The sequence below is a fragment of the Phalacrocorax carbo genome, chromosome 17 (assembly GCF_963921805.1).
Source record: "Phalacrocorax carbo chromosome 17, bPhaCar2.1, whole genome shotgun sequence".
Lineage (NCBI taxonomy): Eukaryota > Metazoa > Chordata > Aves > Suliformes > Phalacrocoracidae > Phalacrocorax > Phalacrocorax carbo.
In genome coordinates, this window is record NC_087529.1 from 6,321,857 (window position 1) to 6,338,142 (window position 16,286).

A 16,286-nucleotide genomic window follows, 5' to 3' on the forward strand; every position below is an offset into this window, starting at 1 on the left:
ACCGCAATAAAGCATATCTAAATCATGATAGCCAGCAGCTTGTTTAAAAACTTCCAGCAAAAGGGATTTCATACTTTCTCTAGTAGTACTCCAGAGTTTTCACTATTCTTTTTTTTTCAATTTCCTTTTAATTTTTAAGCTCAGCCCCCATCTCCCTTAAAGCAACTCAAGTCAGACTACTTCTTGGTCCCTTAGTAAGCATAGTGGACAAGTGATTACTATTATTTTTCTGCAATATGTTCACAGACCTTCAGTCTGCCTACAAAACTAATTTTCTGTATTAAAATTCAATTCCTTAAAACAAATAAGCTGAAATACTTATTTTGGATTTCTAAGGGTTAAACCGATGGAAAAATTCATAGTCACCTGCCCATCTTCCATTTTGGTCTTTGGATAGTTAAGGATTAGCTTTGTAGCTTGTTCCCATTTTGCATGTGTATCCTCCCAGGCCTAAAATAAGATATATCAAGATTTAACTTCAAAACGACTTGTAGCAACAGTATTTTCTGTTTTCAAAAAAATATGCACGCAAAGAGTTTATGAATTCAGAATAAAGTTTACCTCTGTGTTGCCAGCAGTTGGATGTTCAATGCGTCTTAACAACGCCATCACTCTTTTCTGAAGAGCTGCTCTCCCTACAAAGGGGCACAGAACATTAACCAAGTTTTCTGAAAACCCACCTACATCAAATATTTACTTTGAAAGTAATTATTAAATTAACAGAGGTACATCTCTCCCCTTAAAGTGTTTGGAAAAGGATTCTTCTTATTACACTCTAAAATTCTTATGAACTCAGTCACGCAAATTCTCTACTCTTTCTAGCAATTCTGATGATTCAGTTATTTCAGTGAAAGCAGGAGCAGCAATCAAATCAAGAATCTTAACCTTTTTGAAGGACTCAAACACAAATAATACTCTTATTACACAGGCAGAAAGGCATTTTACAGATTAACGATTCTTACCTGTTGACATCATATTGCTAACAGATGCAAACTCCATGAAAGTATTGTAATTTGGCAAAAAGTTATGCACTGAGACTTCATCTACCCCACATCTGATATCTGCTTCCTCACAGAGATGACGGAAACAGGACATTGCAACAAGGACTGCCTCAATATCCGGGCTCCACAAAAACATGTATAAGGCAACTTCCAACTTTGTCTGGGCTTGGCGACAGATTGGTGTTCCGCTGCATCCTGCTGTACTTTCCTTGGGAAACAGAGAATTCCGAATTTGGTAATATTGCTTATGAATAGGGCAATTTTATTAAAATTCAGCCTTATCCAAATTTTTCTTTAAAACTGCTTTTATTCCAATATGAATAAGCAATCCTAAACAAGATCAGAGCTCTTACATGCTGTGCATGAACACAGCGGCTAAGAATCTGTTTCTTTCGTGTGGATAACCATATACTTAGGAAAATCTTATTGATACTGTAAAAGTATACATTTAAAAACAACACAGAAGTTTTGGCTCTTAAAACATGTTCTAAGTATCCAATTCATTTGTTCTTATACCTAGAACTAGTAGTAAAACAAGGCTTAAGAAACTTGTCTGTCAAAGGGTATGCCTCACTGAAATGCTTGATTTTATGATCCTTCACAGTACATTCAAACTGCATGCGATACTTTAAAAAGTGCAATTTCAGATTTCTTAACAACAGACTAATGTGTAGAGATGCTATGTGCAATCCTAAGAAAAGAAAATATTCAGCAACATTTTAACTTGGAAAAGGCATGACTTTTTGAAGTCTGAAACATCATTATTAACCAGCATATTAGCATATTAGATACATACATTATGTGGGATAGAGATGTCTTTTCCTCCTCAGACTTAAATAATGGGTTTTTAAAATTACTCTCAAAGTAATTTAATTTCTATTTGCACACAGGTTTTTCTCCCCAAGTGTTAAGAAGAATTATTATCATATATTACTTACCATGGAAGAATTCCCTTTCCCTTTCCTGAGGGTAGCTCCTGGAGCACAGCGTATCATCTCTTCATGGTCTAGAGAAATTTGACTAGTTCCACCTCCAGAGACATCATAAAGGAAGAGAAAGTGGCAGGAACTCCTATCTGATTGCTATAAAAAGAGGGAAGAAAAATAATAAATCAACTTATTCATAAAAAAAAAAGGGTAAAAAGGATAGATTTCAGGAAGCTAAAAAGCTCTTCAACATTTACACAATACTTTTCACACTGGCGCTCTCAGGGCTTTATAAAGTTACCCATATTAATGGTGTCGTAGAACGATATTTCCCCTTAAGAAACTATCTGGAGAGTCATCTTCAAAAACCATCAACTTGAGGTAAGCACAAAATGATGCCTTCTCCTCCCTTTCTTGGAGCCCCCTGAAAGCCCTATAGGCTCCTTGGTTTTAGTCCACAGAATACATACTCACACAAATATAATTTAGATGTGGCTAAGTCTATTGAAGCCAAGCTCAGGAGCGCTGTACATTTTGTTCTATACATTTTCTATTAGATCAGAAAAACAGGAACTGAGATTGTGAAGCAGAGCTCTAATAACAACTATTATCTTTGTCTGATCCTGATATTAATGAACATCCTCTAAGTACTAAGAGGAAAGAGATTTTTTAAAACAGCTAATTACTTATTAACTGGAAGGAGAACGATAATATTAAGCATATGCTCTTATTTGAAGGACAGTTGATTTCCACTTAGAGGCCAAATATAAAAGTCTTCCTGAATTCATAGAAAGCCAGAATGCCTAAGGTCTTCAGCTGCAATATGTGAGATTATGTTTTACAAATATATGTTAAAATGGAGATACCAAAAGAAAAATCCTACTACTCAGCATCAGCACAGACAAAAAGTAGTGTCTATCAGTAACAGAGCTACCAAAGTTGAAAAGAGAAGAAAATAGTCATTTAAAGCTAAAAATCCTCTTGCTGAAAGAGGACTTTTTAAGCATGATATATACTACACATAAGATAGTATCCTTCTCATGTTAGCTCCTTTCAGCTCAGACAGAAAAAGCAGAAACCCTTTTTTTTCTAGTAGATCATTAATTAAAAAAGTAATACAGCAAGTCTGGTTTTAATTCTAGCAAGTATAGCATTGCCATGTGTGCTTGGCTTGGAAAAAGTCTCTTGAGATTACTGGAAAGAAGCAAGTCAGAATTTTAGGGCTCACGTGAACATGAGATACAAAAAGAAATTTTTATTTAGTCCATAAAGCACTGTTTTATCAAAACTAACTTTCCCTTTTCCTCATCTTGTGAACCATTTCCCTTTGTAATATGCAGATAGGTACCACGCACCAGGTTTCTGAGAAACATACCTTTTTCAAGCAAGTAAGACAACCTGTGTAGCTAAAGTTAAAAAAAAGAAAAAAAGCACACCCAAAAAACCCACAAAAAACAAACCACAAAAACCAAACAAACCCCACCCCAAACCTAAACCTAACTTCTGTTAACAATTCTAATCAAGGATGCCTCACAAAGCACCATCTCTCAGCAGAGAGGAAATCAGAAAGAGTAGGTGTAGCTATTAAATCTCCTTCAATCATAAAAATAACCTGCTAAATAAAGGGAGTGACAAAACAGAGAGCAACTAATCTTAATGATCCTAACAGATAGAGGTTAACATTTACTTACTTTGTTTTTTAGAAGAAATTTATTCCTACAGATGAGAATCTCTCGCAGCCACTTGAGGATTTCTGTACTGCTGAGCATCTGATGACTAGTTAGTTTCTTGCAGATATAAAAAAGCATTTGTGAACTGTAGCAAAATGAAATTCAGCATTAGCTTTATAATCTACTAACAAAAGTTCTGAAGATATTATTACATTTTACATAGAAATAGGCAATTAGCATGAATATCCTATACATATACTAGCACATCTTTTAAAATATATATTAGAAATAATATAGGCGTGTACTTTAAATGAAAGCTCCCCTCTGACCCTTCCCACCGCCCAGCTGGCCTTTTTAGTTCCCTAGAGGAAGTTAAGCAATTTGGGTACTTGTTAGAAGTCCAGACTCCAGGGCTGTCGATTCAGAAGTCCTCCATTTATCCACAGAACAGATACAGCACAGACAGTGGCAGTACAAGTTTACCTACACTGCTCTGATAACGTGTCTCAACTCTGTTCTGGAAGGAACACATCTAGGGATGTTCCTTCTTCATATCCATTCAGGCCTCACACTCTCTGTTAAAACTGCCAAAGGGTCCAAATTAGTGTCAATTTTAATGGGTTTTTCCCCCAGCCCGAACAGACCACAAACTCATTTCTACTATTAGAAATTACAGTAATGAGTTTCAGTTATTGCCCATCTAGGTAAGGCTCGGCCCCAAACCTGTCCCATAACAAGCCCCTTGAGCCATTATTTAGCAGTCATGCAGGCCAATTTGTTGATACTGGCCAGAGTGTTCCTCCTAGATTGTCGCTCCCTTTCTTCTAAAACAAACACCTGTACCAATCCAGATTAGATCGCCAGATATTTCTTTTTTAAATTGTTTAGCTCATGCAATTCTTAGAAATCTGAGTTTACAGATTCCTATTTTTTGGTTTAGCACTTTGTGTAATTCTGACTTTTTTGGAACTTAATTTCCCTTAATATTCTCAAAGAAATGAGCCGCAACAGCTGCTATGAAGTTATAAAAAGCAAGATGACTCTAATGAATAAAAATTCTTTAAATATGCAGGGAAGACAAATGGAGATCACAGGTCAGGACAAACTACTACCTTCTTTAGGTGAGGGCTTCAGAGTCAAGATTAGCAAAATCACACTCTGGAACTGCTTAGCATTACCCTCCTTCAGCCCCAAAAAGATAAAATAGAATTTAAACAAGTAGTAAACATTTGAATGAGGTAGAAAAGTCTCTAACTTTTAAAGCTAATAATAATTTCTACACCTTAATATCAGGCTGAAGAGAGTCATTAAGAAAGCCAGCAAAGTGTTTGTTATATTTTTGTTAAATTTGTATATGGAAGATAAAATGTTTTCATGAGCACACATAATAATTTTGACTGCAGATTCATGCCGCTGTTGCATAGGTTTCCCAAATCAGTCACAGCTATTTCAAAAGAAAAGACAAACCACAGCAGCTATTTCTCTAATTTACAGAAGTTAACTTACACACCTAATTTCCCAGAATGTTTCTATAGGTGCATCAGGATTCCACAAGTCAATGCTGTCTAACTGGTGAAGAACTAGCAAGGCCTAAATTCAAAACAAAGTAGTTTCACTTAAAGGCAGAAATGTACCAAGTACATCAGCATAGGCAGAGAAATAGGTACAATCACATAGTAATGACATTGTTTTTAAAAACAACAAAAGATATAAAAAGCATTTTATATAGAACAAGAGTTCATTGTTAGCCTGTGTCAAAAGTATTTCATTTTAGTCTTTATTACATATTTGTAACCAAACCTAGAGATTTTACCTTGTATTTTGGCTTTTTTATGTACTTAATGTCCAGCTGCAAAAAAATGAATGCAACCAATCCTACAGATATAAACTTCTAGTGGCAACAACAAAATTTCCGTAGATGAAGCTCTTTGCCAAGACAGGACAGGCAAATATTTTGCTTTTTGAAACCATTCCCTGCACGAGCAAAAACTTAGATAAGAATAGGTTCCCACCATATCTAAGAACATACTGGTGAACTATGGCCAAAGGTTTAGTCTCTGCTTTTGATTTAAGTCAGATTAACCACAAAAATCTCAAAAATCAACTACTTATAAATTTGCTGAAAACAATTTTCAGAAGAAATACATATCTGATAAAAGTTAAATGGGTCAAAGGCTATAAACAAACAGAAAATTATTGATTAGAAGTTTACCCTTAATTATACCAAACAACTATTGCAAACAAAATCTCTCCTCTTAAGTCACTTATTACTTTGGGTCTGATATGCAGGCAAATAAATTTTCACTTTGGTGAAAACAAAAGTTAAAGAGAGAAATGACAACAGTCTTAGCTATTTTTCCCTCAGAAATGAAAAAAAAAGTTTGCTGCCAAGGGATTGCTGTTAAAAGGGGCACTAAAAAAAAAACCAACCCCTGCTTTCCTCAACAATATTTAAGTTGTTATTTCAAATTGCTTCCTATCTTAAACAAATATTCCAGAACTTCTTTAGTAACCTACTAGTCAAAAACAGACATGAGAGGCTGATCCTCAGTTAAGCCAACAGTCGGATAGATTAGGGATTAAGATCAATAAAGAACCAAGATTGAACAGTACACCAAAATGAAATTATGTAACGGCCAAAACTTTTTAATCTCTAACTTCCCGTAAATGACGTTAAGGATGTTACCACCAAATATAAACTTCCTCAGAGATTTTCACACTGAAAGGGATTATTCTTATACAAGAAATATTATTGAATTCTGCCATTAAACTATCAAGAAATATGTATTTCATATACTGATAAGTAGTAGCATACTGACACTACCTGTGGCAGTTCTTGTTGGGGCAAGGTTTAACAAAAAACCCTCTGTTTACCTACTAAAATTCAACTATTTATGCAAAGCTGTAATAGCATATAGGTATAGTTAATCCCTTTTTCAGTTTGCGTGTGAAAACCTAAAACATGAAAGATGTCAATGAAGCACACACTCTACAGTGCACTTTTTAGAATGGGAATCTGAAAAAGGCAGGATAATATAACTGGCACCATGGATTAAAAAAAGTAAATAAATCTTTCTCTTCCATTGTGCATGAAGAGAAGCTGAAGCCTGCTTTCATTGTATATGAAGTGCTCTGGAGACCCACCGTAGCTAAAACCACACAAATGTTACAACTGAACTGTCAAAGTCAAAGAATCAGCAACTTTGCATGGAAAGGCTAAAAATCAGAAGTAACTTTGGTGATCTGTTAGCTTCTTCAGTCAAAGCTGGCGGGATGAGGGTGTCAGTAGCCTTGAAATACCCAATCCATCCCTCCCACACATACAACCTCCTCTGATTCACAACAGAATACAGGACCAGCCACTGCATTAGGGATTTTTCTCACAGACATTTAGAAAACACAGAAGAGAAGGGGCAAGCCTAATGGTGCTCTCTGCAAAGATAGAACAGAGGAACTGTCAAACTGTATTTGATCAACACCAGGGATGAACAAACCATATTAAGAGGTGCAGAGTAGTCACAAGAGGCAGTATGAATTGCTTATTAAAATTTTCATATAGGCCTCTCCTGTAAAGCTTTCAGTGCAGGAGACATCTAGAAAAAGATCAATAGAGACCAAACTCTAAGACACAGAACTTCATAGCTAATCAATACTTCAGAGCTTCTACAAAAGCTTTAATTTGATTTCTCTGTGTACTAATCATTTGGCATAGAGAATATACCCCTTACCTCCATGGCTTCTTGTGCTATATCGGGCATGCTGGATTGCGGAACAAGTTGTACAAGGCCTGTAATTAATTCAGCTGTGCTACCTTGCGTCTCAGGCCCTTGCTTCCTTGGATTCTAAACAGCAAAAAGGAAGGCAAGTTTAAGTCATAAAACTTTTGAATGACTGACCATGTTACTGACTGCTACAGTGGCATTCCTGTAATTAAACTAGGGGGATTTCTGGATTCTTAAGAGAGTACCTAATTTCTTTTTAAGCTATGACACTCCTTGCATGTTGTATCTTTGACAGAATTGAAATACTTTTAAATTAAACAATAAACAGCCCTGAGAAAATGGAAGATCTAAGCACTCATCTGCCTTTCTGCTCATTGAAATGATGGCTGATTTCCCCTGCTTTATTGTAGTTTTCTTGTTCTACTTCCCTCTCCTTCCCCCCATACTCCTTTCACAGTCACAGAGCTTTATGTTCCCTTTCATTGTGCTGCTCTGCTTCTGTAAAATTTCTTACAGTTTCTTTTTAGTTTTGTCTTTTTCCTTTGAAAGAATAGAAGCATTATAACCATAGTAAGGAAGTATCCTAGATGTAAGGTGTGTGTTTTTAATTTTAATTCATTTAGTAACCTCAAAAGTAAATTTCACTATGAACTAATAGTATGATATACTTACACACAGCAAAAGCTTTGGATCAGCATGGATCAGTTTTACCAAGGATAACAGCAAGAACTTGTAGCTTCTGGTTTCCAAATCAGTAGGTTTTTCTTTAAATTTAAGGCTTGTCATTTTCTCCTTAAATGTAAGACTCTGATGGAAGACAAAAATCACATTGTAAGGTAGTCTACCTAATAGTTTTAATGAAACATCTTAAGAATTGTATTGCTTTTATAATCTACAATTGATGAAAAAGTTTAAAAGTGTACGACATTCACTCAGGTATAGTCACATAGCCTTCTACTTAAAAATCCCCTTTTACATATGCATATGCTATCACTTTATTATATCTTTGAAGTTTACTTAACAATTGTTTTAGAGCGCTGCATGTGGACATAAGAAAAGTTTTTGCATAAGGCAAACTGGCAAAAGCAAAATGGATAGAAGGGCTACTAAGAATTTAGAGAGATTTTCTTTGGTCTGAGAAATAAATTGTTTCCATGTAAGCCTGAATACATGAGTGTAGGGAATATTTTTCCAAAAGCAAAATATTATCTTTATTTTCTGCCATAATCACAGTCAAGCTGATAGCATTTTCACCTGTACAGCCTCTGAAAAATGCACCTTTCAGTTTTCAAAAGGTACACAGTGCATTGCTTAAATGAAAAAAAAAAAAAAAACACCACCAAAAAAACCACCCAAACCAAACAAACACACGACCCACCAAAAAAAACCCCACCTAGCTTCATCTGAAAAATCAGTAAACTAATTCTGTACCAGGCAAGTTCCTCATGCAAAATGGAGGACATTTTAAGATAGGTACTGAGAGTTCACATAAGGTATTCTGGTTTGACTCTAGTGTGAACTATATCATATTCTATGACTGCTGTCCATGCAACAGAATCCAGGTAGCAATATGACCAATACATTTAACGTACACAGTCATACACAGCATTGGCTGTGAAGTAAGTGTACATGGATTGTACCAGTTGTAAGGCTTTCAAAAACTGAGTTTATACTTCATGCCTACAGTGTGCACAGCCCTCAACGAGAGCCACCCTGTTGTATGGCAATCAGCTGCAGTTCCCTCATCTCAACAAAAATAATTTGGATGCCTACTGAAGTCTGAAAAATACTATCTATATATATATGTGTGTGTGTGTTCTATATATATATATATACACACACACATATATATAAAAACATTGACCTTGTGTTAATTGGTCCCCAGTATGTCCAAAGACAAAAGATTTTAATCTCTCTCCAATCAGTTTAAAAGTAATTAAAATATAAATTCTGTAAACTTATATCAGCAGGGATTAAATTAGTATTTTTGCTTACAGCTACCAAAACAGTTACAAGACAGTAACTTGGGCGAAAAAACTACCATGGTGGATATTCAACAGAAGACAGAATACAACACTTTAGAATCTCAGCTTTTTAAACTATTTTGTCTAGATTATTTTTTGCAAAGATCTCAATAAAATGAACTTGCTTTTAATTTTCACTAAACTTACAAGTTTTGAACAAAAAAAAAAAAACCTAGCTTGAAATCATCCTCAAGGTAACTGAAGAAAAGACACAACATTGTACAGTTAAATTCTACAAGAAATTAGAATCACATGCTATTTTGTTGAACAGTGTGAAATTATACAGAATTAAATCTACCACATAAAAAAGCATCTGATCAGGAAATTGATACCACACTGGTAGAGGTAACTAATTCTGTGCTAAACCATAGTTTGCTACAGTTAAGGGAATTCTGAGAAGGGGCACATGGCAGAAGCAGCTGATTCATTTCTGTGAAGCAGTATGTTTACTTCACACGATCAAAACTAAAGTCTATCAATAAACAAAGACGGGGACATGACTGGTCTCTGCAAATACATCAAGGGGATAAACATCGGTTTGAAGCTAACAGACAACACTGGAACAAGAACAAATGGGGATAAGGTAGACATAAATAAGTTTAGGCTGGAAATTAGAAAACAGTCTAACCACCAGAGCAGGGACATTCTGGAAGAGCATCATGATGGAAAAGTAGGGGGCAGAAGGGAAGGAACAGAACCAAAAAAAGCCTTTCCTTCTGGGAAGGAGCTCAGCTGGTTGTGAATTGCAATTGCCAAGCAGAGTGCCGAAGAGGTCTGCTCCAGTCCTACATTCTTAGGTAAAACATGCTACCTCTTGTATCCCAGATGAAGTGACTGCAGTGGTAACTATGCACAGAAAAGTCAGAGCAAGGAGAGGCTTTTCTGCGGTAGTTACAATGGGTCATACTTACAGCAACAGAGGCCCACTGCCATGCAAAACAGTGACTGGTTGGCATCTGACCATGTGAGCGACAGCAGCCAATAAGAACAGAAAATAAGAAGCAGAAGACAAAGCACCACCAATCAATGTCAGAGTTGCCATTACAACACCCCTGCTATTTTCTCAACAGATGAATATACACATGTAAAAAGCAAGTTAAACATGTCGTAGCTTTCAACTACAGGTATTCTGATCATTTGCTTTCATTTGAGAAGCCCAATAGGAATATTTTCATGTATCATTTTAGGCCTTCTGAAACAACCAACCAAGTTCACTTGACACATCAAAAGTCCTAAATGGGAAGTTCAGAAGAAAGGCAATGCAGCTCCACATGAACTTACCAAAAAATTTGGATGAACTACAAATTTGAATTTACTCAAGATTTTTTGCAAGACAAACAAGAATATTGACTTTATTTCACAATGGTTGAAAAATCTTTTACTTTGTTGCTGTCACCAAGACCAAACAGTCAACTTGCTTGCTCAACAGAAGGCAAGCAAGACAAATGAAGAGATTGTCATGCCAATCAGGGTAAAACATTGCAGTTTTCAGAAACTATCTTCACACACAGAATGCTTTTGTTTTTCAGATTAAACAAGAATGGACATATTACCTAGCTATTCACACAGCAAGAAAGCTTAAAATGAACAGTTAGCCACAGAGGAGAGTTACAGAAGAAATACTTCTATGTTGCCAGTTTAACAGCAGCACAAAAACTGAGAAACATACATCACTAACTGACTAGAAACAGTTAGTCAATACACCAAAACCTGCAAGGTTTACAGAGCATGTATGGCTCTCTGTTGCTTTTTGGATTGCAATGTTCTTCCCCCCTCTAGTTTCCAGTCTAAAGTTAATGAATAAAAAAGCTGAAATGGAATGGAGACACGGAAAAAACTACGGGTCTGTGTTTTAACAGCTTCTTCAGAAGTCTTACCGGAGTCATGCGAATTGCTGGATGTGCCCCACAGCCTTGAATAGCTTTATGAAGCGTCTCACTGAACATGCTGCGAAGCTCCATGGAATGGCAGTACACAGCATCGATCTTGGGCCACCAGTCCAACGCAGACTAGAACAAAACCACAGAAATGCTCAAATGATAATCTGGTAATATATGAGTTAGATTATGATTTCTTTTATACCTCTACAAGTTACAAAAGCTGTAGTATAGCTAATCTTTACACGGGTATTTTACACAGTATTACCAACATGTTAATTTTGCATTCTCACCATAAAACTCGTAATATTTAAATGAGTTGTAACAGAAGCATTATTTCCAGCTTAGCTGCTTGCTATATTATTCTTCCTTCTGAACGAGGACAGACTCTGAAACCATGAGTGCAGGAAACCATGGCAGATTTCAGAACAAACAATGTGCACTCAATTCATTGTGATACACTAAACAAAATGGGAAATTGGTAATTTAAGTGCTTGATAATATCTGAAAAGCAGTATTACTCCACCACAGACACACCACCACATCTACAGTAGCATTTTCTCTCCTATTTGTCAAAATGCCTAATTTTTCTTTTCCCTAAATACAATGTTTTCATTATGATGACGAAATAGAAAACGTTATGTAAATTAAGTAAGGCTGGTTGCTCACAGACTGATTCTATTTGCGTACTGATCACAAAAGTATGTCTGAACGGTATAAAAATTAAAGTCTTATTTTAGTGACTTAAAGTATAATAACACATTGGAGATGAACAACTGCACAAACTTGCAAAATATTTTGGCACTCAGCGTTTACTAAAATTTTACACTATTTAAATTCATACTGGAACAAATCCCTGAGCAAAGCCACGAGGCCAATTCTTCCCCTAAGTTCCCATGTCAATGTACTAGACACTGTAGAAGGTGGTGTAACGATGAATGTCCTGAGAATGTTTTTCATGTATCAATAAAGCAGTGCCTATTATAGAACCAGCGAACATAAGTTTCATTTGTCATCCTACATTAGAGGGTATTAAAACATATTTGTATTGAAATTTTAGACTGGAATACAAGCTTTCAAACTGGGAATCCAACTCATGGACAGCGTGAACAGAGATTTGTACACCTTTCCATATTAGCAAGCAGCTCTTCCTGCATGGATACAGGCAACAAGATTGTATTCAAGATTCAAATTGTATTTAATAAGCAGATATTGATCTGAATAGAAGCCACAGATTGTTGGGTTGATTAAATAATTTGAGAACTTACATTTGTGATTATTCGGTGGAGCGAATTTACCAGTACATAATGAAATGTTGATGGGGAATTCTGTGCCAAGCAGATCTACAATAAAAATACATAAGAGCCACTTAGGAACATCATCTTTGCCATCTTTCCTATTGCACCGAATAACATACTGGCACCTTTTTATTAAGTTGACAAAGCTGTCAAATCTAAACATGAGAAAGTCTAACCAAGTAAAAAAAGATTTACAAAAACATGCAGGGATTTATTACTAAGGGATATTTATACAGTTGAACTTATTTCTGAGCTTCAGCTGCTGTTAGCATATATGTTATAACTGACAGGTCATCAATAGTATATGGAGAATGACTTACCAGTAAGTAGTGTTCTCACCTTAAAGTGTTGGTTATTATGAGGGTTTATGCGGAAACAGGAAACTAAGCAGTCAATCATAAGGTCTACATCTGCATTTTGATTGCCTCTTGAAAAAGGTTTGCTTGGATTAAACAGCAAATTCTATGTATTTCAAAAAAATATAAATATATCAGTTAGATACCCATATTATTCTTGTCTACTTTCAATACAAAACTTTCCACTGAAAAACATGACGGTATTCAATTAAGGAGAAATTCAAAGTTTATTTTAATATTTTAAAATTCAAATTTCTTCATTGCAATTAGGAAACAGACATTTTTACCTTAAGATCTACCACCATGGACTGCACTAGTAGGAAAATGACGGAATTATCTTCCCAGTTGATGTAGGTAGATGCTTTGCACAGTTTAACACAAGCAATAGCAGCACTTTCAGTCAGCTGTCTACTCCCGCTGTGGCCTGCAAGCGCCTTCCTGAGATTGTCCAGGAACAGTTTCTGCAGAATTCAAATCAGGAATAGTTATAAACAGAGCTTTGGTAATCTGGGGTCAGGGTTTTTAGATCCTTAGATATTAAAAACAAACAACATTGCATTTTCTGATCAGAAGTCATGGATATTAGGATTGCAAAAAATAACTTGATGCAGCATCCTGGAGAAACATTATGTTTATTAAAGGCATGAATTTTGAACAACCTAGGGCAATCAGAATGGGACAAAGATAGATGGTTGTTTACTCTTCATAATGTTTGTAGCCACATCAAATTCAAATTCTGCTACAGGCACTGCCGTTGTGGAACATACAGAACTGCAGAAACCCAGATCAGTACAATATAGGCCAGCGAGAAGCAATGCTAAGTTTGCTACTGGGGGAGGCCGGGGAAACCACAACACTAGGATTCACATGTCCAAGGAGATGTAAAAATTCTGAAATAACATTGTTTGGGAAATACTATCTGTATGAATTATTGACAGTGAAAGAACGTATGTTAGGTGAAAACTTAAAAAGGATGCAGAAATTTCCATATGGAATTGTAATGTGCTTTTTGGGCAGGAAAGACAAAATAAAATATACCTGAAATATAGAATAAGCAAAGACAAGCATCTCCTAGAAATCAGAGCCAGAATTCAAATACTTTTCTTCTCTTACCTTGTTCATTTTAGTTTCCTCTACCACATCCTTTGCTATATCTTGGATTATCTCTGGACACAGGACCAGGAGTATGATTTGCAGAGGCCAAACTGCTGCTTTACGTTTTGTGCTTTCAGCAAAGCCATCCACCAAGTCAAACAACTTCTCTGCACAATCTGTGGAAAATATAACCAAGTTCAATACCGATTTTAATTATGAAAAGGTAAAGAACAGGTATAAAAGAGCAGAGAGATAGCTCCACTTACACAGAAAAAAAGTTCTGTTTTGCACATTAGTGGGGATTAAATGGTCTCAACCCACTTAAAGACAGGGTTTACCTGAAAATATAATTTTTTATCTGTTTTTTACTAGAGACAAATACAGGTGATGTTCTTTTAAGTTTTTTTTTCCTATACCAACATGAAAAATATATATTTAAAGAGTTGCCATCTTTTGGGTTTTATTTATTTGTGTTGTGAACCACAAAATCACTCTCTCTAAAAGGTGAGTGAGCAAAGAAAAGAGATAGCAATATAACCTTGCCTGCCCTGACAAAGGTTGACAAAAATTTGTTTCTTATTTGCAGGCTGAACAAGAAGCAAAGAGGGCACAAAATGCAGGTGAATGTGGGGAAGTCTGAGAAATCAACTTTTGAACACTGTCATTTCTTATGCCTTACCAGCCATATCAGTCTGTGGTGTTTGATACAGCTTTGTGAATTCATCAGGATAGTTTTCCACCCAGTTCCAAAATGCCTGCAGATAATGCAAAACATCTTTACATTCCAGAGCTTAAAAATATTTTTTCTGAATTATGTCTTTAAATGGAGAGAGATTTTACTCTTACTTCTAATCACTTGACATTTCGTGCAAAACATATATGCATCGAAGGGATGCACCAACATATATTTTATAGTAAATTACTGGATCACAACTATTCCTAAATTAGATAAAGTCTGCAAATAAGCAATGAAACAGCAGATTAATATTAAAATGCTTACCTTTTCAAGACTGTTGATAACAGCTAACTGAGCTACTTTCTTAAGGGCTTTAAATTTGAATACAGTCTCTGTAAAGGTAAAACATTTGCATTTAGAAACGAAACTTGGTTCTAAAAAGCAACACAAATTATAAAGATGCTTTAAGTGCAAAGCAATTTTTAAGCGAATGTCTTTATGCTACTTCAGTATTTTTAAATATTTTGGTAAATATATGACTATTTGGAGTAAAACACGGCAACAGAAAGATACACAGATCAATACTATTGCATCATCTCTAACTAGCCATATTCAGCTAAAAATATTTCAAAACAAAGGCTCAAATCATACCTTGCAAGAGTCGTTTTAATTTTGAACAATCCACACTGATGTACTGTAAAAGTTCAATATCATGAACATCAGCATTATCTTCTGAACAAACAGTCAGTTCCTGTAATCTAAAAATATGCAAAGTAAACTAACTTCTCAATCGGATTATGTCAGATAGGTATGAACACACACCTATGATTCTATACATTTGAACAGCAAGGGAATATTATATGATTTCCTCATATAATATGATCTCCTCAGATAGACTTTTCCAGGTTTAGAAATGAAAGACAGACCTTGCATGCTTAAGAGTCAATATTATAGTCTTATTCCATACTCATACTGAAAATGGATTTAGAAATACTAGTGATGAGTCTTACAAGACACCAATGTCATCTGGTGATAGTCTGTTTATGCCCAAGATTTGCCTAAATCCTTCCGTTATCTACCATACTGTAGCAGTAATCTTGTAATTTTTTTACCTAAATATTAAATTTACGGAATCAGAACACCTTTAGACTACTGCTCCTTAACAGCAAGTCTTGCTCCAGCTAGTTTCTGAAGAGGAAAGCAGTGACTGATGGTACTTAACACTGTTGAAGTGAGCTACAACCACTCTTTATAAGCTAAAGAAGATCCATGTTTTTCTGGCCTAAAGAAACAGGATGAAGTTTAACCACACCATATTAAACACAATGGCATCTTTTCACACTTTTGTATTAGATGATTTACTAAACATCTCATAAGATACTAAGCCACTAATAACTAAATCATATGTTCTCACAAACTAAAGATTGCCATGTCTTGTTCCAAAGCTACAGATGTGTTTTAGACATGGAATGTGATTTCTAGTACTACACACAAAAGCAGTTCTTCATTTCTTCAACGCCAGGGAAACTTAACAGGCCTCGCTGGGAATGGGAAGGTCCCCACTGCTGTGCTTTTCGTGCCAAAAATCCCCCAGCTGCTGTACAAGGCCTAGAAATATGCCTAAACAGGAAGCACAGGTCA

General features: G+C 35.6%; 1 protein-coding gene across 4 annotated transcripts in view; it reads right to left on the bottom strand.

Moving 5' to 3' along the window:
- The window catches only part of NF1 (neurofibromin 1), a 107,328-nt gene that overhangs the window by 71,832 nt on the left and 19,210 nt on the right, over positions 1-16,286 (bottom strand). For 2 of the 4 annotated variants that reach the window (XM_064467980.1, XM_064467978.1), the window contains exons 5-21: positions 15,297-15,403; positions 14,970-15,037; positions 14,649-14,724; positions 13,988-14,145; positions 13,162-13,335; positions 12,858-12,980; positions 12,489-12,563; positions 11,221-11,352; positions 10,255-10,299; positions 7,992-8,126; positions 7,326-7,439; positions 5,108-5,187; positions 3,619-3,742; positions 1,940-2,083; positions 963-1,209; positions 562-635; positions 367-450 (exon numbers count right to left, since the gene is read on the bottom strand). In XM_064467980.1, the coding sequence (XP_064324050.1) occupies positions 367-450; positions 562-635; positions 963-1,209; positions 1,940-2,083; positions 3,619-3,742; positions 5,108-5,187; positions 7,326-7,439; positions 7,992-8,126; positions 10,255-10,299; positions 11,221-11,352; positions 12,489-12,563; positions 12,858-12,980; positions 13,162-13,335; positions 13,988-14,145; positions 14,649-14,724; positions 14,970-15,037; positions 15,297-15,403 (1,960 nt within the window). The remainder of the gene's footprint in view (positions 1-366; positions 451-561; positions 636-962; positions 1,210-1,939; positions 2,084-3,618; positions 3,743-5,107; positions 5,188-7,325; positions 7,440-7,991; positions 8,127-10,254; positions 10,300-11,220; positions 11,353-12,488; positions 12,564-12,857; positions 12,981-13,161; positions 13,336-13,987; positions 14,146-14,648; positions 14,725-14,969; positions 15,038-15,296; positions 15,404-16,286) is intronic. The other 2 variants (XM_064467981.1, XM_064467979.1) reach the window with 1 other exon arrangement.